A 24,732-nucleotide genomic window follows, 5' to 3' on the forward strand; every position below is an offset into this window, starting at 1 on the left:
CTTGCTCGCGCAGAGCACATGCACGCAGAACTCTCTATGTTGGGTCAAATGGGAAGTATATGGAAGGAACCCATGTCACATGACCCGATACATGGATTAGCCCTTCGGCCAAAAGCGGCAAGAGGGGCTTGCAGGCTGTTTTTTGCAGTTGCGACCTCCCGTCATCTTCTCTTCTCTTCCTCCCTCATAATTTTTCTTTCAACATAAATCTGCATCGTTTCTGCTTTTTTAATATCAAATTGATCGCTCAGATTCCACCCAGAGCCAAACCGCGGTTCAGCCTAAAATGTCCAACCAACCCAATTCCCACAAGCGGATCTTAATCGTACGCCATACCCACCCCAAAACTCCACCCCGAAAGCCCATCCATCAAACTAACAACCCCAGATCGGCGCCGGCATCGGCGGCCTAACCCTCGCCCAATCCCTCCGCCGCCACTCAATCCCGTACACAATCTACGAGCGCGAACAATCCGCCTCCGTCAGAAAGCAAGGCTGGGGCCTCACAATCCAATGGTCCCTCGAGGCCATGCAATCACACTTCCTCCCGGAGACATTTGATCGGCTGTGTCAGGCGCAGATCGATCGCGAGACGGGGCTGGATGGGACGAGGAGGGTGCCGTGGGTTAATGGGTTGACAGGGGTTGTTGAGGGAAGGAGGCCTGCTAGTCGGAAGTTTCGGTTTCGGAGGAGTGGGATAAGGGAGGCGTTGATTGAGGGGGTGGATGTTCAGGTTGGTTTTTGGTTGATTGTGCTCGGCCCGGTGCCAGGAAGCTAACTGGAGTAGTGGAATAAACAACTCATCGGCGTCAAGCGAACAGGGAACGAAATTCAGGCAGAGTTCTCGGACGGCACGGTTGCTACCGGAGACATCCTAGTCGGAGCAGACGGCACCATGTCAGCGGTCCGCAAAGTCCTAGCCCCGACCACACATCAAGCGCAGGACCTTCCCATCAATGCCGTGGCGACAGGCCTCCCTATCACTGAAGACCAGTACAAGCGGATTAAGGAGACCATCGACCCTCTATATTTCCTCGCTACGCACCCAGAAACGAACACCTGCCTTTTCTGGTCCCTACAAGATACTCCCAAACAAGCAGGAGGGTCACACACAGCGCAAATGTTTTTATCATGGCTCAAGTCCGATGAAGACAATTCTCAAGACGAAGAATTACTCCAGACATCCAGGCGCGAAGTATTTATGAAACGGGGGAAATCGTTCTTTGGACCCGTGGGCGAAATGGCCGCCGCGCTTCCCGAAGATGCGCAGGTAGCTGTGGTTAGTATGATGGATTGGCCGCATGTTGAGTGGGATACTTGGGATGGACAGTGTACGCTAATTGGGGATGCGGCGCATTGCATGACACCTTGTGAGTTTCTTTTGCCTGGTGATATGGTGGTGCAGATGCTGATATATATAGTCCGCGGGGAGGGCGTGAACCACGCAATCGTCGATGCTTGTTACCTAGCTGATCAGTTAAAATTGGCACTTGATGGGCAAATTTCGGTAAAAGACGCCATAGAGCAGTACGAAGAGGAAATGCGACCGAGGGGACTCAAAGCCGTGCAGAACAACAGACAGGCCGGCTTCGAGGCACATTCTTACACCACCCTCGCCAAAGGAGGCAGCTCAGCCTTCTTAGAGTTGAAATAAACAGAAACAAGCATCTCATATGTAATTCATAATATAACTGAAAAAATCAATATCTAAAGAGTAGAAAGACTACTCCCTCGCCTTCTCCGGCAACCTCCCAAACACATATCTCAAAATCTCCCGGCTCTTATACAAATTCTCCACCCTCAACCGCTCATTATCCAAATGTGCATTATCACTAGCTTGCCCACACGGCAAATTCGCCGCCGGCGCAGAAAACTCTTTCTCCAAGAACCGAATCGTAGGAATAGACCCTCCTTCACGGATGTATATCGGTCGAACGCCAGTTCGCGATGGCGAGGCTACTTTTTCACCGGTCTGCTGGTGCGACGGACGCGGTTCGGTGGGCGGTTGCGGGGAAAGATGGGTAGATCCTTCATCGAGTGTTTTCGATGCGGAGTCGGGGTCTGGCGTGTCCGTGCCTGAGGAGGATGAGGAAGTAACGTTACCAGTTCCCGTTCCCGTCCCCGTTCCCGTTCCGGTGGTTGACTTGCTGGTCAACGTCGAGGATGTCGGGACTGTGGTGCCCACTGCTGAGCGCTTCCGGGTTGCGTTTTTCCTGGCTGACGAGGTCGTCGTTGACATGATGATGCGGTCGATGTGCGAGGCTAAGCTATCCGATGAGTCCTTGCGGAGGAGTTCGGGTCTCGATGCGGCTGCCGCATTATCACCTGTTCCTGCCGGAGCTGTGGTAGGTGCTGCTGGCTCAGGTGACAATGACGAAGAAGACGCGATGGGCGGGTAATGGTGCTTGGTAGCATGCGAGTCCGGTGTCCATGCAGTCGTAATCGCATCTGCGAGCGTTTCAAAGATCTCGTTATCAGGGTCTCCAAGCCAGGCATCGGATTTCCCGGTGATTTCGACAGTAAGGTCATTCCCGCTCTCCAGATTATCGAACTGTTCCTGTGCGAAGGCCGTGAGGTTCGCGGCGACTTCGTCCGCGTCCTGGTTTGGCACGATACGGATGGACAGAGAGGCTTTCGCTTTGCGGGAGATAGTCGTTGTAGCCGATTTGCTGGACCCGGGGACTTCGATGGAGTGGATTGTTAGGGATGGTTCGCGCCAGCGGTGCATGAGCGAGTTGATTAGTGCTTCCGAGTCTGGGATCTCTGGGTGTCGCGGGAGGAGCACGTCCGCGATGGCTGCGTAGCGGTCCTTCTCGGCTGGGGTGGGCGGGAGGACGGGGTCGTAAAAGTTTGGTAGGTTGATGCGGCCTTTCGGGGCGATGAGGGTGTTAACTAGCATCGAGAGGTCTTTTAGAGGTTCGTCCAGGAGGGCGCTGCCGTCGATTCCGCTGTGGAGGTCTGGGTGGTCGGACGTGACGATTAAGTTTGCGTGGACGACACCGCGCTGGCCGTATGTAAGGCATGGGTTTGAGTCGTCGAGCCAGTAGCTGTTTGCGAGTAGGATCCAGTTTACGGGACCGATTTGGTCTTTGTGCTGGCGGACTGTGTCGTGGAAGTTCTGAGAGCCGGACTCTTCCTCGCCCTCGATGAGGAAGACGACGTTGCAGCAGAGGTCTTTTGTACGTGCCAGATCTGCGGCTGCGTAGAGGGCTGCTAGGATTGGTCCTTTGTTATCTGAGACGCCGCGGCCGTAGAGGAAGCCGTTTATGGAGGTTAGTTGGTAGGGGTCTGTTTTCCATTTCGGGCGGTTGGTGTCTGCGCCGACGACATCGTAGTGGCCGTAGAAAAGAACAGTTTTGTTGGTTTTGTCTGGGGATGTGGCGTTGAAGCGCGCGTGGACGATGGGGTTGGTGTTGTCGCCTGTGGTTAAGAGTTTCGTTTTGGCGCCGAGGTAGTTGCAGTGGCGGCGGAGGAAGGCTGCGCCTTGGTTGCATTCGCCGTTGAATTTGGGGCTGGCGGAGATAGTTTTGAAGGCGACGAATTTGGCCAGTGCGTTTACCAGTTCGTCTACGTTCTTAGTATCTTCAAAGCCGGAGAGGTAAGGGGAGGCATACCATTGCTGATTGGGGGCATTTCATCCTGGTTCATGGAGAATTCTGTTAAGTCCCAGATCCCGACTGTGTTGTCGTTGCCTCCGGTAGCATAGATTCGCCGGTCTTTGAAGCGGCCAGCTGCTGAGGCGAGCATGGTTCCCTCGTGGGCGACCCAGCTGCCGACTTCTTCGAATCGAGAATTGAATTTCTGTGTTGTCAGTGATTGCCTTCGACATGGACCCAATAACACCAACCTTGACAATACCATTGGAATCACCACAAACGGCAATTCCACGAATGATATCTACAGCCCATAGATCACCAGTATGTCTGGTAATACGTTTCACCAACTGATGCGAGTCCAGGTTCCAGATATTGAGCGCGCCCCCAGCCAACCCACAGTACAAGAACGAGCCATCGACGGCGATAGACAGGACAGGATCCCCATTCTGTAGCTTAGCCATTTGCGTTGGCGCAGCATTACCATCGTCACCTAGACGCCACAACTTGACGACGCCGTCGCCAGCACCAGAAAGCAGCACCTCTTCCGTCGGCGCAGATTCAATCAAGCCCCGTACCAAAAGCACTGCGTTCACGTAGCCATGGTGCGAAAACAGGCGGTGGTGGTCCCGTTTAAACGTCAGAACTTGCCCACCCTGCGCGCTGCCATCTGAACTGGAGTCAGGGCGTGGAGCACGGGTGCCATCTGGACCACGTGAGTCAAAGAAGCGATGGGTCCGGCGGGATAGATGAGCCGCTGATGTTTGAGTTGCAGCAGCGTCTGTTTTGGAGAGGTCGCACCACTGCTAGCGTTAATTGAAGAAATCGATGGATCTGGAAAGGAAGCGACGCACCTGAATGCTGGTGTTTTGACCACCACAGTAAATGGTCTTGAGGGTGGATGAATAGGCGACGGCAAAGATATCGCCTACATCATGGTGGGAGTAGATGGAGTAGAGACGATCGAATGTCCTTGTTGACCAGACCTGCACCTGTTAATCATGGTTCCATATGTATGATGTTGTAGATACTCACATTGACGACGGAATCGCCACCACTGGAAAATAGCAGATCGCCATCTTCCGAGAGATACAGCCCTAATACGCTTTCTTTGTGCGCATGGACCGAAAGTACGAGATCGTAGGTCTCAAGCGACCACGCCTACCCACTGTTAGTGGTACCACACAACCGACATGATAGGTGGGTGTGTGGATAGTACGTACCACAATGTCACCACCCTGCAGCCCAGCGAACACACACTCCTCATCCAGAACCAATGCCAACACGGAGCGACTGGCCTGAACACGATGACCAATGCCACATTCAAGCGGATTCAGCTCGTTGTCAGCATCGTGGACGCGCTGAGTCACGAGACGAGGATCGGATTCCCAGGCCTTGGTCTGGTCGTCGATTTCGGAGGTGCTGTCGGATTCGACTGTGTTGTCCATTGCTGATGAAAATCTCAGCTGTGCTCTTTTACTTATGTATAGTGAAGGATTATTTCCTAGATCCGGGAAATGGCCCTGTTGGTCGATGGGATCTCCGATGATGATGCAGTGCAAAAATATCTCCGTATCCTGGGTGGAGCTGATTCCAATCGGTCCACGTAGAGAACAAGTCAATGACTATCGTATGTTGTTCATTTCATCCAGCTCAATGCTGTATATTTTTCTCTTTTCTTTTCTCGTGGATGGTGTCTGAAGGCGATGTCGAGGGGCTCATGAGTCTCGTGACCAGAGACTGGAGAAGTTCGGCTGTGGCGGTGCGATACGAAGGATAACAAAAACAGAAACAGAAATCAGATGAAAGAAAGCGACTCACCACTACTGTTGATGCTGCTTTTGCTGTTGTTTCTTTTGAGATTCCAACAAAATCCAGGTACTTCAGAGGGAAGATATCTGTCCGGTTTAGTTTCTATGCGATGCGACCGTCCGTACTTGCTCTATAGAAAGAACTGACCTCGGTTCCCACGACAATCGAGCCAAAGGCATACTGGGTTTAATGGTGGCCATGGTTAATTTAAGACTATGGTACCAGGGACTTGGTTCAGTCGATCGTGTCAATAAAAAGGAACGATGCTGTTATGCCATTCAGCTTGAGAATGGTGAAATCCCGAGGTCGGTAACGCAGTGTGCATAGAGCACTGGGAATAAGGAGTCCAGTGAGTGGTGGTAGGGGTTAACTGCAAGTATCCTTCAGTATCCCTTTCTGGCCGGTATGTTTGTCTATATGAGAGATCTGGGCTCGGGCATCAACAAGGATGAAGGTTGAAGGATGCTGGACTGGACTGAAGACCAAGACCCAAGCATGATTGATCAATCGCAGAAACAGCATCAACAGGACTACACCGTCTCAGGCACATTATCTGGCAGAAGCCAGCGAATGAGGCTGTTCCTGTCTGCATGGCGGGACTGTTATCTGAGCATGTGGTGAAGCTGTATGGAGAAGCTGTGGCTCATATAGCAGCATATAAATAGAACAGCCTTTTCTCATGAGATCATACGAGGCTACTCTGGAGTACTCTGGACAAGACGAGTATGGGGTATGGAGTGCCAGTATTTGTCGATAGAGAAGAATTCATACTGTACTGTAGTGACTGTAATACGGTATGGTGCGCCACACACACCAGCCACAGAGACGGTGACTATCCAACCAATCAGAGCAGGGTGCATCACCGCCAGTCCGGAAGCGGTAATCAACTCGCTTCACTTTGGCCCCAATAGAAATCCATAACACGATGATTCACAAGTACAGAGTACGTACCTGAATCCAGCGTTAGAGCACTAGTACTGCTATTCTAAAAGTCTGTTCGCGATGTCATCTACCCAATATGCCTCACTCAAGAAAATCCGTCAATCAGACGGCGACAACAACACCGCAGCGCTCCACGATCTCCTGTTCGTCCACCAATGTCGCTGTCCACTCATGTCCGCATAGCACCATCTCCACCGAGGAATTCCAGTTTCGTCCAGTTGCTCCCCTCGCTTCGTGCGGACGATTCGATGCGGTTTCTAATTCGAATAATAATAATGAGGAATTCTCGACACCCAACCAACTCTATATGCCCCCGCAGTGCTGTTCTGCTCGTGGGCCCCTCCTATTAAAACCGGCATTATTCCTGCCAACCTCCCTGCTCTTAATTCCCCTGATTATTATTCTATATTGCTCTTTATTATTTTCCCTCGTCTGACATCCGTCAAGACTTTTTGTTCGTGGTTTCGTTTCACCGAGTCCAACGGTCCCGCCTTATCCATACAAGTACTCCGGAGTCTGGATCTATACAAGACTACAACACCACAGCTGAACAACAGGCACCATTATTTCTGTTGCCATCGGCTATTGTGGACATCATATATATATATATATACCCCGGGACACTGACTCGTGTGTCCTTCGACTCTTTTCCAATCCGTCTTCCACGCTAGACTCGCATCCGCCGGGACTTTGCATCCATCTCCACCGTGACTGGATCTATACACACCGCTTCGTTCGGCGCGTTGCTCCTGTCGATCCGGTCTTTTTCATTTCTTTTTATACGCCGTTTTTTCATGCTTCTCGAATATCTATCCTTCAAACAAATTTTCATTCCTGCAATCACCGGTCGCGTTGTTGCGATTTCCGACATACATACATCATGCCTCTAGGCGAGACAGTGGCCGTGATCGACAAGTCCGGCAAGGTCGTCAATACAGTGAGCCATCTGCTTCCTTCTGCATTCTCTGCGTAGATTCTAACTTCTGCAGAGCAAACAAGTCTTCAACATTTTCAATAATGCCAGAAATGCCTACCGTGAACGCAAGACGCAGTTCCAATACGAGCGCAATGCAAAAGTAGCTGAGCGACAAGCCATTAAGGCCATGGAAAACTTCACCTTTGATGACTCGCATTCTGTCGCATCTTCTCGGCGAAGCGGACGGTCAAGATCAATTGCACGACGCCCCTCGGCCCCCGGTCGCAGTCATCATCCCCGTCGCGCCTCTTCCCGCGCCCCTTCGCACTATAGCGATGAGGAGTCCGTGTACGCTCCACCACCCGCGGCTCTCCCCCGGCGCCACACTCAGCCCATCATGGACACCCGGGATGTACCGCAACAGCGCCCACCAACCGGCCGCACCATGAGCGATGCAGATATCGATATGGACCTCGCGTACGGAGACTACAATCCTGAGGCCATGGTACCACGGAATTCCGACCCGCCCGGAGCCGCCTCACCGGCCAATAACATGCAGTTGCAGAGAATCGAGGATCCTGAACTGAATAGCCTTGTGAACCGTGCACAGATGTTACTGGAAGAAGCAGAATGCCTGCATTACAGTGCGACGACGGCAATGAGTCAATTGCAGCAACATCCCGATGCGATGGCTGCCGTCGCCCTGACTCTAGCCGAGATCAGCAATCTCATTGGCAAAATGGCCCCGGCTGCCATTTCGATGCTCAAGACATCAGCGCCGGCTGTTTGGGCTCTCCTCGCCAGTCCCCAGTTCCTAATTGCCGCTGGTGTCGGCATCGGTGCCACGATCGTCATGTTCGGCGGCTACAAGATCATCAAGCAGATCGGAGGTGGGGGCTCCAACGAAAACAAGCCCAAGGCAATCGAGGAGCCCGAAAGGCCCGAAGACTTGATGGAAATCAACACAGAATGTCTCAGTTCAGTCGAGATGTGGCGTCGCGGTGTCGCCGACGTGGAAGCCAACAGCGTCGGCACCAAGGTCGACGGCGAATTCATCACGCACACCGCGGCCACCATGTCTGGTATCGACGTGAACAACGCACGAAACTCGCGGGATCCTCGATTCAAATTCGACGATGACGCCGCGACGGTTTCATCGCGTCGCACTGGCCGCTCGCGTAGCGTGCACACTCCCCGCCGCGAGAGCAAGTCCAAACCACCTACTACTTCCATTTTCTCAAAGATGCGGTCTCAGTCCAAGCCTCCTCCTCCGGCCAAGTCGCCCTCAAAGGCCCCTCCGCCAAAGGCTCCGTCTAGGGCTGCAACTACCCCGATGAAAACCTCCAAGGCACCCTCTCCATCGAAGACGCCATCCAAGACACCATCCAAGGCCCCTTCGCCGTCAACCCCATCGAAAACTCCATCTAAGCCCGCGTTCTCGAGGACTTACTCCAAGCACGACACCCACTCGGAGCGGGATTCTAAACAGAGCAAGGAGACGCCTAAGCGGTCGAGCAAGTTGCGACTCATGTTTACTTCTTCTTGATTTGCTTTTGCTTTCCGCTCGTTGGCTACATTTCCTTTGTTTAACAGACTGATATACAATGATACCGTCCTCATGCCTGTATATAGATACCACAGATTTTGATTGCTTGCTTACTGATGATTGATGCATTGATATGGCGAATGATTTGATTGATCATGAGGACTTTTATGTGAATTTGACGGTTCCAGACCAAACCATACTTATACTGCATGTTCTGTCGAGATACTACTCCAACTAAAACTACAACCACATATCTACTTAGCATAGATTGGCGTTTAATAATGAACTTTTTGATACTACTTCTTTTACTTTATGTAACTTTTTTTTTTTTGACTCTCGTCGTTCAGATTAGCTTTCCCATCCCAGGACCCAGAACCAAGGATCACATCCGCGGAGAAAACCAACCCAACCGATTCCACCACCATCACATTGACATCATCCCCTCACCTTCCAAGAACGGACGAGCTCGCGACAACACCAGCAATACATCCTCAACATGAATCTATGTATACCATCATCCATGATCAAGGTCACTAACTTCCCCTGTCATCAATTGATACTATCATTCTCCTTTTACAACAGACAACCACAATGCCCGGCACACCACCTTCCTCAACCCTAGAAATCCTCAACGAACCTGACTGGGCGCGAACACACTCCCATCGCGTCGGCACACGCTCCCGCGATGCACGACATATTGGTCTCACGCATTCTGGCGATGACAGACATCATGATTATCAGGAGGATCTGGAGGGTATCGCGGGGGCCAAACTCGATGAGCTGAGGGGGAAGGTTAGACATGGGGAATTGGTTAGTGTGCGTGACGTGTTGACGAAGCAGATGGATTTTCATTTGAAACGGCCGGATGTGCATCTGAGGTTTTGGAGATATGTGTTGCATACTACGGAGGCGTTCATTAAGGAGGAGCAGCCGTGGGCTGCCAATTTGAAGAAGAAAGAAAAAGAGGAGGAGAGGAGGAAGGAGGAGAGACAGAAGCAGGACGGGGTGGCTGGAGTGCAGAAGGGGCAGGGTAAGGTAGACGGGCAAGACGGAGGTCAAAAAGATAGTACTGGAGAGGAAGGACAGCAGCCCAAGCGCTCAGTTGAAGAGGAAGCCTTGTTGCAATGTCTGCGTTACGAGCAGAAGTATCGCGCGTCAATGACGACGAACCACGGCAAGGGCTACTCAACTCTGCAGAATGAAGATCTCCCTAGGCAGATTGACGAAGCAGACCAGTTTTCTCCTGACAGTTGGATTCCTCGCAGTGACAAACTTACTCGTCTAACTGGAAAGCATCCATTGAATGCAGAGGTAGACCTCACCACTCTCTTCGATGGAGGCCTCATTACACCATCGCCAATACACTACGTCCGCAACCACGGCTCCGTCCCGCATTTGCTTTGGGAAAATCACAAACTTGAAATCATCGCTGGTAAACGCCTACTGCTTGGAATGGACGAACTTAAAGACCAATTTGAAAGCATCAACATCCCCATATTTTTAGCCTGCGATGGAAATCGCAGAAAAGAACTCAACATGATAAAGAAAACCCGTGCCTTCAACTACACAGCCGCAGCAGCAGGCTGCTCATACTGGAAAGGTGTCTTACTACGCGACGTCCTCCTCAAAGCGGACGTCCAGCAGCTTTCAAAAAGTAACCCCAATAAAACGTTCTGGTTGAACTACGAAGGCGCCGACAATCTCAGCGAAGGAAAATACGAATCATGCCTCCCACTCGACTACGTCCTAGACACAAACAACGACGTCCTCCTAGCATACGAAATGAACGACCACCCCATCCCCCCAGACCACGGCTACCCCCTCCGCCTAATGCTCCCGGGTTGGGTAGGCGCTCGATCAGTCAAGTGGCTAAGTAAAGTCTGGGTCACAGATTACGAGAACGACAGCTATTACTATATCTACGATAACAGGCAACTCCCTAGTTTCATTGAAGATCCTGGATCAGAAATCGCGGAGATCATGTTCCGTCATCCTAGTACGATATGTACGACGCAGATGCTCAACTCCGTTATTGTTAGACCTGCGCAGGGAGAGAGGATTAATTTGGGGGATTTAAAAAATGGTGCGATGTATCGGGTCGAGGGGTATGCGTATAGCGGGAGTGGGAATGAGATTGATCGGGTGGAGGTTAGTCTGGATGGGGGGAATAGGTGGTCGTATTGCGTACGGAAGGTGAGTTGGCTTGAACTAGAATGGTGGGATTTGTGTTAATGAATGTGACAGTATCCCGATGCGCCGATTAGACATGGAAGGAAATTCTGGACTTGGCTGCATTGGCATATTGATTTGCCTATTAGCAAGTTTGTTCGCGCGAAGAGTATACTGGTTCGTGCGTTTGATGAGCATAAGAATACGCAGCCCCCAAAGCCTGTGTGGAATATTGAGGGGTAGCTTTCCCTGTCTCTGTCCCTATCTTACACCTTGTGCTAACACGACCAGAATGATGAACAATTGCTGGTACGAAGTTCGCCCCGAAACCTACGACTCCTCAGACACATCCTCAACACACCTCTTGTTCCGCCACCCCGTCGACGCGGGCACCAGCACAAACGGCTGGATGAAGCCCTCGACCTCCGAACAGATCGAATCCATCAAACAGAAAGCATCCGCGCCAGAAAACCAATTGACCCGACAAGAAATCGAGAAACATAACACGCAGGATGACTGCTGGATTGTGGTGAATGGAAATGTATACGATGCGACTAGCGTGCTTAGTTGGCATCCTGGGGGCAAGGGGGCCATTTTGGCGCATGCGGGCGCTGTTCATATGGATACGACAGAGGAGTTTGAGAGTATCCATGATAATTATGCGCAGGATAAGTTGAAGGGTATGCCTTCCTTTTCAGACAGCATTAGGGCTAGATGCTGACGATGAACAGAATGTATTATCGGGAAAGTCACGCAAAAGGCAATGGACCATATAAAGAAAGATGCAGAAAAAAAGAAGGCAGAAGCATCGCAAACAGACAAAAAAGACCCCGAAATCGCCTTGGATAAGCACAAGTACGCTCCCACATCCCTTCACACCAAGCATCCTTGCTAAATACTGCAGATGGACCCAAGCAACCCTAAGTACCAAGAAACGCCTCTCACGCGACACTCAACTCTACACCTTCACCCTCCCAACCCCCGCCAAGAAACTCGGCCTCTCAACAGGCCAACACATCCAACTCGGTTTCCACTTCGAAGACCGTCTCGTCGTCCGCCCATACACACCCACCAGACCTATACTCGACACCGAAGATGATGGCTCTTTCAATTTAGTTGTCAAGACATATTTCCCAGATGAAAACCAGCCCGGTGGGACGATGAGTAATATCCTTGATTGTCTACGGGAGGGCGAGGAGGTTGAGGTTAAGGGGCCGTCCGGCGAAATACGATACTTAGGGCATGGGAGGTTTGAGGTCGATGATAACGAGCGCAGATTTGACAACGTCACATTGATCCTCGGCGGATCGGGCGTGACACCGGGGTATCAAATCATAGCGCGAATCCTCAAAACACCCGATGATAAAACGAGGGTCAAAGTCATCGACGCGAATAAATCCGAGAATGACATCTTACTTTCCTCTGAACTAGAGGATTTTGCCAGGAACCACTGCGAGCAATTCCAGATTGCACATGTGTTGTCTCATCCTAGTGATAAGTGGAAGGGCTTGAAAGGTCATCTTAATGAGGATGTTATCAAAGAACATGCGTTTGAGCCTGCAGAGGGAAATGTGGCGCTGCTTTGTGGACCGCCGACGATGATTCAGAAGGCTGCGTTGCCGGCGTTGAGAGACTGGGGGTATGATGATGATAGGAATCTGTTTGGGTTTTAGGGGTCGTGGCGTCTACTACAACTAAAATTTACGAGAGCTCAATTACCAAACCAATACTGTATCTAAAAAAATTCCGGCTTCTCCAACAGCATACGAGGTCAAACACAAGAGGTTATATCCAGTCCTCCAAAAGGCTCCTTTTTAATCGGCGCACAGAATACTGCCACTGCCCCAGAGTCATGGAATGCTTCATTGTATAGCACACGCAGTTTCAGTTTTGATTGATGTGGTTATAAAAATGAACAACCCAGGCGAATGGTGTCTCATTGCTAAATGGAAGCCTTGACAGACCCGTAAGAGTCCTTCAATCTAGGATCGAGGTTTCCAACACTAGAAAAGGCGCGAAAGACATGTTTTTCTGGATCGAAAGGCAATCTGGTTAAATTGCAAAACGCGTATGAGCTTGACAGAGCCATATTGCAGGGACCGCTAAATCTCTCATAAGAGGGTTTGAGAGAATTTGCAGTACCGAAAAGTCTGAAGGCCATGTTTTCATGGGATATGCTCCAATTCCTCCAATTCCCACAGAGAATGGATCATCAGGGGCTTTCTGACTCTGTTGAACAAAGTCCCGGAGAGCCACCGGCAAAAGAGTTAAGTAAATATCGTCGCCATGACGAGGGTCAAGCTGTCGAGTAGCCAAGATCACGGCGGCATGAACCACACGAGTAGCTGAGTGGACATTGGCCTTTGTTTGGTGAATCAAAACTGCTGTTTGCTATTCGTCAAATTCAATGTCCTGCCAATTGGTGGCTCCCGGTATGTAGACGACGACCTCGTAGCAATTTCCTCAATGTCTTTCTCTATCAACAACGCCATATAATCCGGAACCAATTGCATTCTAGCAGCTGCTTCGGAAGAAGACAAGTTTCCGATTTTATAGTTTGTGGTATTGCGTATGCCGTTTTTGATTAAAATCGAAAGATCAGCGAAAGTCATCCGCTAGAGACACTAAGCTCCATCCATCGGAAAACTCATAAGCATTCACGAATTCCAACTCTCCTGAGTTTGGTAGGTAGTGCAAAATCAACGTTTCTCGGCTTGGAATTGTCTGGAATAGGCTCTTCATTGTGGTGCCATGCGGGTGGACAATAAAACTTCCTTGCTCCCACTTCAGGTCGATCTCACCAAGCCCGCCATGAACTACCTGTTCATTTTCCGTGTAAGATGAAATACTTGGACAGCATCCCTTAATCTTCAGGCTGCTCATGCAAGTCTCTCCATTTCAAATCGGTGTATAGGGGATGTGACTTGCACAACAGTCCTCACTTCAAAATTCCTTCTTCCTTGTCGATCGGTCCTTCCAATCGATGCGAAGGCCTTTTCGAGGTTCCCCATTTCGCGTTATATTCTATTTTTTCCTTCTCACTGACCCTTACCCATAATATCCGAAGGACTGGAAATATGGAAGGACCTTTACGCCCGTTCACCGACGTATTAACTCCCTTACTTAATTCCCCCGGGGGTGAATCTTGCACTAACAATCTCGACAGCCAGCCAGTAAGGCCTCAGACAGGGCATTCCCGCTGGATGATAAGGACATCGACTGCGTCTCCGACGAATCCCTCGTCGACCTCCTCAAGTCTGCTCCGATCCTTGACGATCTCGGCCAAACGACGGTGGTGCGATTGTCCAAGGATCTCGTTTTAAAAGGCGGCGGCGATGTGCTGCCTTGTGAGGCAAAGGTCCTTCAACTAGTTGCATCAAAGTCCAATATTCGAGCTCCTCGTATCCATCGGTCTCTCCATTTCATGGACGACACGAAATATTTTGGCACCATGGGATATATTGTGATGGATTATATCGACGGTGAACCGCTTGATGGCTGCTGGAGAGATCTCAGTGATGAACAAAAGATGGATGTCGCGAGGCAGACGGCCCAGATGATCATTGAAATGCAGTCCATCAAGCTATTGGAGCCAGGTCCGATCGGCGGGGGCCCATGTCGCGGTCGCTTCTTCACGCACTACAGTGCCGGGCCTTTCAAGGACGTGGCCGAATTCGAGGGCTGGTTCAACCACACGTTGGACATCTGTAAAACATACAAGCACGCGTCGTCAGACCTTCCGCCCTTCAAGTTCACCGAGTTTGTTCTCACCCACCAGGACATCAGTCCGCGGAATCTTATTCTGGACCGAAACGGCCTGGTGTGGCTCGTGGACTGGGCAGATGCAGGTTCGTATCCCCCGCCCTTCGAAATGGCAGCTCTACGCTCTCAGTCTCAGTTCATCGACTTTAATGACATGGTGCTGTCATTACTCCCGCGATACCCTTTGGAAGAACAGCAATTACATTCCATTGGATACGCCCTTTCAACAGCTGCACTGGCTTGATTATTTCTGGATGGACACCGCCTTGGCCATCCTCATTATACCACTGGTCGAAATTCTTGTACGTGCGGATGCGCTCAGCGTAATCTGGGAGCAAGCGGTTGGTGGTTCTCGCTGCGATGAACCGATTGGTGTCATCAGTAGCCGTTTTCACAAACAGGCCTACCCAGTGAAGACCAGCATAGTGACCCGTTGTCTTTACCGTGATGGCTGGGTTATCCATTTTGGGGCACCGGACAGCCACAAATTGATTAAAGTCACCGTTTGCTTCATCCTCAAAGCGATAAGACAGCTTGAAAGTATTTTTGCACGCGTTTGTTATGTTGATGGACCTCGTTTCTTCAGAGCTAATGCTCTTCCAGTTGGGCTTTGCGTTCACGAGGACCGGCGTCTCTCCCCCAATTGCAATCCCCATATCAGCGTGGTTCAGATGGACGTACAACAGCCAGTAGTCCTCTTCTTCCTGGTTGAAACGTTCGGACTTATCCCCCCATTTTCGGGAAACATGTGAGATAGGGAAACCGTCGTCTTTGAAACTCAGGGTGTGATTGTGAAGCGGGATATCAGTACCATCTTTCGTTTGAAGTTTCACATCCATAATATAATCGACTTTATAGCCCGCTCCCATGGGTTCGATGAGTGAATTACCCTTATTATGGGACACAGAGGCACTTGAAGTGCCCACAGGATCGGTAGGCGAGGGATTGGTGGACATATTGTTCAACGGAAGTTTGGAAAAAGAAAGAGACTGGGATTGTTTAGGCTGTTGAAGATAATAGATTCAAAGAAGGGGATCTATAGGGCCTATATAAGCATACACATGCTTTTCAGCTGGAATGGCCTCCCCCATTGCACAGCCCCTCATGGACCCTGATATCAACAACCTAACCACTTGGCGAACCTGTTTCGTTTGCGCGAATGTCCAGCTGAGTTCCTCATATGATGCAATTCATGCTGATCATCTCCGTTCATACCCACTTCTTTCAGCCTTCAACACATTTCCATCCGAATCTCAGCTGAAATCTCTATCTATGCCATGGCTAGCCATTGAAATTTGAAAATGAACCATGCAGTCATTGGATCACATTCCATGACAAGTTCGCTCACAGAGGAAAAATACCGCATTTTTAAAAGGGAAATAGGAGAGCAAATGATATGCATCATCCTATGGCGTTTTTAACCCGGGAAGCAGCCCTAGCAGCTCATCAAAATGCCCTACACAGCGGCGCTGACATTGTTGCCTACACAGATGGCAGTTTAACAGAACAGGGGGTTGGAGCAGCGGTAGTTTCACCCCTGGGGCACCAGGCAGTTCACATTGGCTCCCCAGCTACTCATACTGTATATGCAGCAGAATTGCGAGGCATAGAGATGGCTCTCACCCAAATATGCAACACACTTGGACCGACATCACAACGTTCCCATCAGGCCCGTACAGCCATCATCTTTACAGACAATCAGGCAGCAATTCAAGCGTGTTCAGCTCCAGGAAGGTCTTCTGGCCAATATATCCTGAGCGAGATTACACGCACTGCATCTCAACTACAGGAACGCGGTTGGGATATACAGCTGTATTGGCTCCCGGGTCGTGAAGGCATCTACGGCAATGAGTGTGCTGATGCTCTTGCAAAAGAAGCTGCTAATCCGCCAGCACCCAACCACAACGGTGTGGAGGAGCTCACTCTCATGGCTAGCACTCGAAGAACCCTCCGCATAGAAGCAGCAAGTGCATGGAAGTCTGAATGGGCTACCTCCACCCACGGGAACTCCCTCCGTCGTTTATGGAAAGAATCCTCAAAAGCACCAATGCAACTATACCGAGGCCTACGGAGAGCTGCCACATCAGTCCTCATTCAAATGCAAACTGGGAAGATTGCGCTTGCTAGTTATCTTGGCACCTTTAACGCTATGGAATCGACTGAATGCTCTTGTGGACGTGGTCGTCAAGATATACGCCATGTTCTCCTCCACTGTACAAACCAGGCAGGCCCCCGGATGCGCCATCTTACACAGGGGTCAAGGCGGGAGTTGGATTACCGGGCCTACCTAACACGGGCAGACCTGGTACCGAAGGCAGTGCGCTTTATGCTTGACACAGGCCTCCTAGGCCAGTTTCAGACTCTACCAACCACATACCGAGTCACAACAACGGATTTGAGGCAACCGGCAGCATAGCGCAGCCGAGGTTACGCGCTTGCAGAAGTAGGGAGGGAGACGAGATAGTATCCGGCAAGCCCATGGATTTTCGTGGCCATGGGAACAGCGGCACGAAAACTAGCAGCACGGGATATACAACATGCGGAAAGAGATATCAGGATATGTAGTTACGTGCAGAAAAAGTGACGATGTATATATAGCGATTACCATTACGGCGGCTTACCCGGCCGCCCCGCAGGACCTGCCGCCACTCGGCCTACAAGGCTGACAGATGCGTGTATGAACAACAATAATAATAATAATAATCCTATGGCGTTTGTTCTTGCATAACTAGCTGAAGAGGGTGAGGACTGAGGAACATAGTATGATAGTGTGACGGCTCAGCTTAGCTCAGTTCCTTTATTGACATTTCACCGTTAACATGGCAAACAATGTCATGAAAGCAATCAAGACAAACAGCTGCTTAGCGAGGCCCCACACACACAGCCATATAAAACATTCTTGTGTAGATAGACTCTCCTTTTCTTTTATTCTTCAGATTCGATATTTGATGGCTATGATACTTTAGATAGGAATATTAGTTCGTTATTATTTATTATTTTGAGCCCGTGATACAAGGAGTTGATGCTCCATATGTGTTCATCAAAGTTTGAGATTAAACAGCGTGAGCTAGACTTCAACTGAAGAGACTGGTGTACAGGCACGTTCGGGAAGAATAAGGAAGCGGCCAAAGCTGCCAGATGGGTTTGAGATTGATAAATTGTATTCTAAACTTAATAATATAAATCTAAATTTCTGTTTTAAGCATATACTGCATACTTGTACAGCTTCCTGTGTATCTCATTACTCACCAAATACCCGAAAAATACAAGCAAAACTGCATAATTAATGCACTCCCAAGTAGGTTACGAGTCTAGGCATGTTTGAAAGGTTTACAAATCCGCAAGACATCCGTGGATTTTGCGGATGGTGCCGCAGCCTAATGGGAATAATAGGAATAATAGGGAATCATTTCGCGATCCCGCCACAAGCCCATAAGAATAATTGTCATCACATATCGTTTCCTCATGGGAAATAGACTGCAGATTCTAATTCTTGTCCAGCTGGATTAGTTAAGATCAGAACTCTCTCCAATTTAAAAGTCCTGCCCACTCAATCCACCAGGCAAAGGTATTCCGTCATTTTCCTTACTGAACTAAGTGGAGTTGATCGCGGCACGCATATCGGGCACGAAATGATATCATCTTGGGTATTAGAATGCCAGTTCAGTCCAACATCTACTCATAGGTAAGTTGAAAACCTGTGCGTGGGTGTGGGCTACTATTAGAAGGGGTCTTAACCCCCTTATCAGGATGAGCTGAAGATTGCTCACGAGCATAGGCATATCACTATGACACGTAGGACCTCTTAATTGGCTCCTTGCTGCATCAGCCCCTGCTAGTTTTCAGTACTACAGTAGATAGTTCAGCTGAAAGCTAAAAGCGGAAAAAATTATTACAGAACCCCTCAGCCACCCCACTAGATTCATGTCATAGCTGAAAGAATTCAGTCTCTTCTCACTGTGATAATACTCTGAGCTGTATTCCGTTAAAGAAATTCACTATACTATATAGAACCCAATACACCCCAAGGCTAGACTATATCATAATTATTGTTGAAACAAAATTTTCTTCTGCTCCTTATTTATTGCGCATGCAGTCCTTATCCTATCCTCTTTAATCCTCTAGTATACCCTAAATATCTGGGCTCTCCTATTATTTTACCGTCTCAAATATCAACATGTCTGATGGTGAAGTAAGTTCACTTCTGTCTAAATTTCAAATTCTCTATATTAAATGGTAAATTACAGGGCGTCAATATTGACAATGGGGAATTGACTTCTAAGTTGACCTGTTCTGCTCTGAGAAAAAATGGTCATGTTACGATAAAGGGACGTCCCTGCAAAATCGTTGAGATGTCTTCATCTAAGACTGGCAAGCACGGGCATACCAAGGTTCATCTTGTGTGCATTGATATCTTCACGGGTAAAAAGCTTGAGGATGTTGTTCCTGCCACCCATGAAGTCGACGTTCCAAATATTCATAGAGATGAATATAGGCTGGTTTGTTTTCATATCCAGATGGGGTTTATTTATATGTACTGACGGAGTTTCTAGGAGGGAGTTGATAGCGGACACCTTGTGTTAACAGATCAGGATGGTAATGCCAAGAATGATGTTACTGTACCTGACGGTGATATTGGTTCCCAGATTATGGATCGTCTTGACAGTGGTGATAGCTCAAGTAAGTTCACTGACCTCTTATCCTCTAGGAGTATGCTAAATAATTTACTAGTTGTTACTATCCTGCGTGCTATGAATGAGCAAGCATGTATTGGTTATAGGGATGCGTAATAATATAAGGGTTGTGCGCGCATTGATGGTGCTGTATAGCCTTACAAGTTTGTATTCTTCTTTCCCATAGGTTTTGCTTTTAGACTTCAGATACGCGCGCGGCGCTGTGGCAATTGCGGAAAGGCCGGACACAATGCGCATTCCTGTCAGATAGTAGTAGAGATGTCTGAAGAAGGCGATTCTGAATAGTTTCAATGGAATTTCAGGTGCATTGGTGGAAATGCTGGGGTTAAAGTCGCGGCGGAACGACTTCGTGTTACATTCGCATGTGGGGTACGTTACATAGATCGGCTTATAGTAAAGATATATATTCTTCACAATATTGAGGCGTTCTAACACCCTTTGCTTGCTATTTCCACACTAAAATATCTTAGCCACTCAACCCTAGTTCGATTAATATTCTTGTACTTGGAGAGACCTCGACTCCCATGGAGTTCCATTGTCAAGGTCTATCCACCCTTGACCCGGAACTCAATAGTGAGGATTCAGATGGTGAAGATAAACCCAGTGACAATACCTCTGAAGTTAATAATGAAAGCCAGCTGCCCCCTGAACACTGTTTGGCCCAAGCAGAGAGCCTGAATGTCTCCAAGCTTTGACAGATCACAGAAGCAGTAAGCACCCAAGAAAAACTCAACGAGACATGCATGTGCTGGAATAGGTAGATAACTATCTTGACCCTCAGGCTATGTTGAAAGCTCACCGATGGCTCCCCGGCAGATACTGTCAGTACATTGGTGTCGAGCAAGTACGGCACTGGCAATGGATCTCAGACTCAGATGAGACAGTCCGTTTCCTATATGCATTCTTTCGTTATCCGTCGCGGCAAAAATGGTTGGAACTGCCCAGGCATTGGGTACAAGAGCTTACTTGAGTCATTTGGGAGTGATGGCACCTCGTTCTGAAAGAGGAGACGGCGTTAGGACCGGGCAAAGATATAATTGTCAAGGTGTAGGATGTGAGTATATAATTCTCCTTCTGCCCTGGCCAAAAGAAAACAGCCGCCGACGAATGTGTAGGTCACCGCCATTGTTGCCAAAGAGAAAGGCCTAGAGCTCGACCGGCGGCCAAAGAAGAACATACGTACTTGATTTTTTAGACAGCTCAGAGGCCTTCCCTTTCCGTTTTAGTGCTCACCCCTCGCCGCTTTTTAGCTCACTGCGTAGACCTGAGCATGCCCTGAGCACGCCCTGAGCAGCCTGAGCTGATCACTGAGTAGAGACTGAGCAGAGGGTGAGTAGCCTGACGAAGGTAGCCTCAATAAAACGTACCGCGCTAGAGTTTCACCTGTGTCCACTTTTCTTTGTAGCGCTTTTGACCGTCACCGCTTTGACCCCCCCCCCCCCCTTCAACATAGCGATGGCACCATCAATGGAACAGGGAATTGAGGTCATCATTCCTGCTGCTCCGCTTCTTGCCATGCCAACTGCTCCCCGGAGATAGTGGGTTAAACTAAGCTCCCGTGAAGATTCAATTCGCCCCAGAGATTATCACAGGTCTGGGGAGTATGCTCCTAGCTCTCAAGAACAGGAGCAGTTGTCACGGGCTCGGAATAGTAGATAATAACGAACTGAATTCCTATCTAGACTATTGTAGCCATCAACGAGAATATCGAATCTGGGGAAGAAAAAGGAAGAGAAATTCTATCTACGGGAAAAAAGGCTTTTATATCAGTGCTGTGTGGCCTCGCTAAGTGCTCTTCTTTGTTTGCGCAGATGGCATTGTTTGTTGATGTCATTCACTGAAGCACTGAGCCATCACAGCAACAGCAAAGGAAGCGGGACCCAGCCCAATGTAGTGCAATGGGACATGGACGAAAATGCCTCAATGAAGAGCAGTTTGCCAAGCCATTTCTGAACTGCCATTCTTCTAGAGAGAAATGACTACAGTCACTTCATTGCACAGTTCAGCATTGAGACAAAAGCTGACATGCTCACTGAACTTGCGAGCAAGGTGAGAAAGTTCATGGGATGGAATCTGAAAGACAAACCCATGATCTTTGATCCTAAACAACAATCTACTTCGTCAGCCATCTCACCAAACAATATGGAGTCATGGAAGAACAAGCTGCTCGAACTATGTACTTTCACCCCTCATACTGGAAAGGTGGCCCAAACTGGGGAAGGCGTTCCAGGGGCTTAGTCTTCGGCGACAAGGGCTGCGATATGCACAGGGAGATATATGCTTTGGTACTTGCAGAGATGTGCGTTGCTTCGAGGAAGTTGAAGAGAGAAGAAAATATATTTCATTTCTACTGATCCCACACTTAATACTTCACTATTGTAGAGAAGACTCCCTATCAATGACTTTGAATCAGTGAGCATGGCCCGTGGATTCAGTGAAGCTATGTTCCTGAATGTGACCAAGTTACTTTCTGGTATAAGATTTGTAGCACTTCAAGCAATAATCAAAATCAATACATGCCTGGCAATGGTATCGACTGTGACGGCTCAGCTAAGTTCAGTGCCTTTATTGACGTTCACCTTCAACATGGCAAACAATGCCGTTCGAACAAACAAAGAAAAAGCTCTTAGCGAGGTCACACAGCACTGATATAAAAACCCCTTTTCTTGTAGATAGAATTCATCTTCCTTTTTCTTCCCCAGATTCGATATTCTCGTCGATGGCTACAATAGTTTAGATAGGAATTCAGTTCGTTATTATCTACTATTCCGAGTCCGTGACATCGACGACCACAAATAGACTAATCTAGACCTCGGCATGGGTACCCAATACCAATGTAATACCCATTTCCCACCCATGGGTAGAAATCTCTGCCCATGGGTAACCCATCGAATACCCATGCATGCATAATTTTCCTAATTGAGATGCATTATTTGCTGATTCAGCGTAATAGGTTACGGTAAAAAAAAACATGTTTTGGCCATGATAATCATTATAGTCAACTTCTAAGTAATTCCCTTGTAAATTTTTGAAATTGGCTTGAATATAAGGAATGCAATAGCTATTTTATATTCTGGCTGTAGATTTTGTATACAAAATAGTATATACATTGAGTAATGTTAGTCAAAAGCCAATGTAGTTGTATTGAATACGAAATATATATTTTTTACAACTACGAGTCTGCGACTCAGCTACAGAAGAAAACAGGGATTTGACATCCATAATCATTAGATGTCCGATTCTTTTTACTTCATAGTGCAAATTCCACCTGCAAGTAACCCCAGTTGATTATTATTCAGCCCTAAGACTCCTGTGCGGCCAAAAAAAAAAGCTGCAAAATTATCATCTTATTCTGGGGGCCCGGGGCATGAACTTGATGAATTCCAAACGGAATTGACAGTCAATGGGCTACCCACGGGCTACCCATAACCCACAGCCCATGGGTAGCCCATTGACTCTCAATTATATCATCAGGGAGGAACCGCAAGAGGTCTCGCTGTGGGGATGATGGCTTTGAGTACTATTAGCTATGAAAATAGTGTAATGTCAAGGATAACTTTATTTCAAAGCCTACATGCTGTAAGGACAATACTCAAAAATTACCAGATATTACTAGTAAATTCATAAAGTTATGCAAGTCATGGGTGTTTCTATTTTGATTAGGGTTTGGGTCAAATGGGTACCCACTGGGTACCCATTATGGGTATCTGCTTCGGACTACCCACCCATGGGTACCTGGAGACTACCCATTGCCCACCCATGGGTGGGTATGGGCCTACCCATTATGGGTAGCCCATGGGCCTGCCGAGGTCTAGACTAATCTTCGTCAGCACAGAAAGATATAGGCAAACTCAGAGCGAGGGGAACACAGGAGATGGTCTTTCACCAATGAATGTATCCTTACCTTGAAGCAGGATTTACAGAGGGTCCAGAATGGATACCCAGGAGAATTTAGCGATCTTTCCTCCATGGCCTCACAACGCAAGTGCTTGATAAGGAGGGTATTATTATGGTAGACAGCAACATCTTCAGGAGTCCAGCCCTCCACCGTCCTTGCTGCAACAGAGGAACCTTGCTGGATAAGCCATTTGGCATTGGATGGGAACCTGCACCTGCACGCCCAATGCAGAGGAGTCCAGCCGTCTGTGATGGCTCAGCTCAGTGCCTTTATGGACGTTCATTGTCAACATGGCAAACAATGCCATGAAAGCAATTGAGACAAACAGCTGCTTAGCGAAGCCACACACAACCATATATAAGGCTTCTTTGTGTAAATAGACTCTTCTTCCTTTTCTTTTCTTCTTCAGATTCGATATTCTCGTCGATGGCTACAATAGTTTAGATAGGAATATCATTTCGTTATTATCTACTATTCTGAGCTCGTGACACCGTCATCATCAGGTGTTGTGACTATATCTTGGCCTCTGACATCCCTGAGTCATTTGAGAAACGCGAGTCCTCCCCCAGCAGCTGTGAAGTGGACTACAGTCCGCCCTTGCACATCTTTCCTGAACAGAGAGTCTACTGATATAGTATGGGAATCAAGCAAGACAATAGCCACTGTAAGTTGATCCTGATATGCAGCAATGTGAAGTGGTGTTTGTTTCTCCCAATCAGGGTCCAACATGGTCCACCTTCCCTTCCCCTTCTCAAGCACATGTATTATCAGATCTGTCAGGGTGCGGGGTCAGGTGCAGGAATATGGTAGGAATTGACGAACAGATTAAGCTACAGGTCAGGCTATCTACAGGTTCATAGACAAGACGCAGCTCGAAGAGCTGCAACAGGATCGCGTTGGCGCAGATAGATAACTCTGTGGGTCACGTGCCCGGTCACGTGCATATATCACGGGCTAGCACCGTGACAGTACTCCCCTCCTCAAGGCCGAGCTCCGTCGAGGCCAGGCCCAGGCTTGTAGGGATAACGGCGATGGTAATTTGTTACGATCTCTTGAGCATGCTCCAGGTATGAGGCAGGTTCTTCAGTCAGCTCATCATAACCAGTCCATTTGACAGTATACTTCAAGCGAGGTCCTCCACGGCCTCTTCTTTCCCAACGGGAATCCAAGATGTCTTCAACTTGCCATTCTTCGAGTCCATCAACTTCAACAGGTGGTGGGGGCTCTTGTCTTTGGCCCGGGGCAGGGTTTCTGGCAGCAGGGCGAAGTAGGCTGACGTTGAATACTGGGTGTATCCTCATGCTGGCAGGCAGGTCAAGCTTATAAGCGTGCGGACTGACGATCTCAGTAATGCAGAATGGCCCTAAGTTCTTCCAGTCTAGCTTCTTCTGCGGGCGAAGG

The 24,732-nt window shown here is 48.8% G+C and overlaps 6 protein-coding genes across 6 annotated transcripts; 5 read left to right on the top strand and 1 right to left on the bottom strand.

The window, feature by feature from the left end:
- Positions 1-286: 286 nt before the first annotated feature.
- ACHE_80470S (FAD-dependent oxidoreductase) lies at positions 287-1,653 on the top strand (the record flags this gene model as incomplete). Its single annotated transcript, XM_043283844.1, has 4 exons — positions 287-325; positions 388-732; positions 787-1,369; positions 1,421-1,653. The coding sequence occupies 4 exons, from the start codon at positions 287-289 to the stop codon at positions 1,651-1,653; spliced, it is 1,200 nt and encodes a 399-aa protein (XP_043141083.1).
- A 69-nt stretch (positions 1,654-1,722) lies between these two features.
- ACHE_80471A (glutamine amidotransferase subunit DUG2) lies at positions 1,723-5,040 on the bottom strand (the record flags this gene model as incomplete). The annotated part of the gene is made up of 6 exons (XM_043283845.1): positions 1,723-3,566; positions 3,614-3,800; positions 3,847-4,395; positions 4,447-4,578; positions 4,628-4,753; positions 4,816-5,040. 6 exons carry the CDS (start codon positions 5,038-5,040, stop codon positions 1,723-1,725), a joined length of 3,063 nt encoding a protein of 1,020 aa, XP_043141084.1.
- Positions 5,041-7,226: 2,186 nt separating this feature from the next.
- Positions 7,227-8,808, top strand: ACHE_80472S (uncharacterized protein; the record flags this gene model as incomplete). Its single annotated transcript, XM_043283846.1, has 2 exons — positions 7,227-7,283; positions 7,336-8,808. The coding sequence occupies 2 exons, from the start codon at positions 7,227-7,229 to the stop codon at positions 8,806-8,808; spliced, it is 1,530 nt and encodes a 509-aa protein (XP_043141085.1).
- A 591-nt stretch (positions 8,809-9,399) lies between these two features.
- Positions 9,400-12,650, top strand: ACHE_80473S (uncharacterized protein; the record flags this gene model as incomplete). Its single annotated transcript, XM_043283847.1, has 5 exons — positions 9,400-11,001; positions 11,053-11,216; positions 11,269-11,657; positions 11,709-11,832; positions 11,882-12,650. The coding sequence occupies 5 exons, from the start codon at positions 9,400-9,402 to the stop codon at positions 12,648-12,650; spliced, it is 3,048 nt and encodes a 1,015-aa protein (XP_043141086.1).
- A 1,404-nt stretch (positions 12,651-14,054) lies between these two features.
- On the top strand, positions 14,055-14,983 carry ACHE_80474S (aminoglycoside phosphotransferase family protein; the record flags this gene model as incomplete). The annotated part of the gene is made up of 2 exons (XM_043283848.1): positions 14,055-14,084; positions 14,144-14,983. The coding sequence occupies 2 exons, from the start codon at positions 14,055-14,057 to the stop codon at positions 14,981-14,983; spliced, it is 870 nt and encodes a 289-aa protein (XP_043141087.1).
- A 4,108-nt stretch (positions 14,984-19,091) lies between these two features.
- On the top strand, positions 19,092-19,529 carry TIF51_2 (eukaryotic translation initiation factor 5A; the record flags this gene model as incomplete). Its single annotated transcript, XM_043283849.1, has 3 exons — positions 19,092-19,238; positions 19,293-19,419; positions 19,471-19,529. 3 exons carry the CDS (start codon positions 19,092-19,094, stop codon positions 19,527-19,529), a joined length of 333 nt encoding a protein of 110 aa, XP_043141088.1.
- Between the last annotated feature and the right edge of the window lie 5,203 nt (positions 19,530-24,732).

This window comes from Aspergillus chevalieri, chromosome 8 (assembly GCF_016861735.1).
Source record: "Aspergillus chevalieri M1 DNA, chromosome 8, nearly complete sequence".
Classification (NCBI taxonomy): domain Eukaryota; kingdom Fungi; phylum Ascomycota; class Eurotiomycetes; order Eurotiales; family Aspergillaceae; genus Aspergillus; species Aspergillus chevalieri.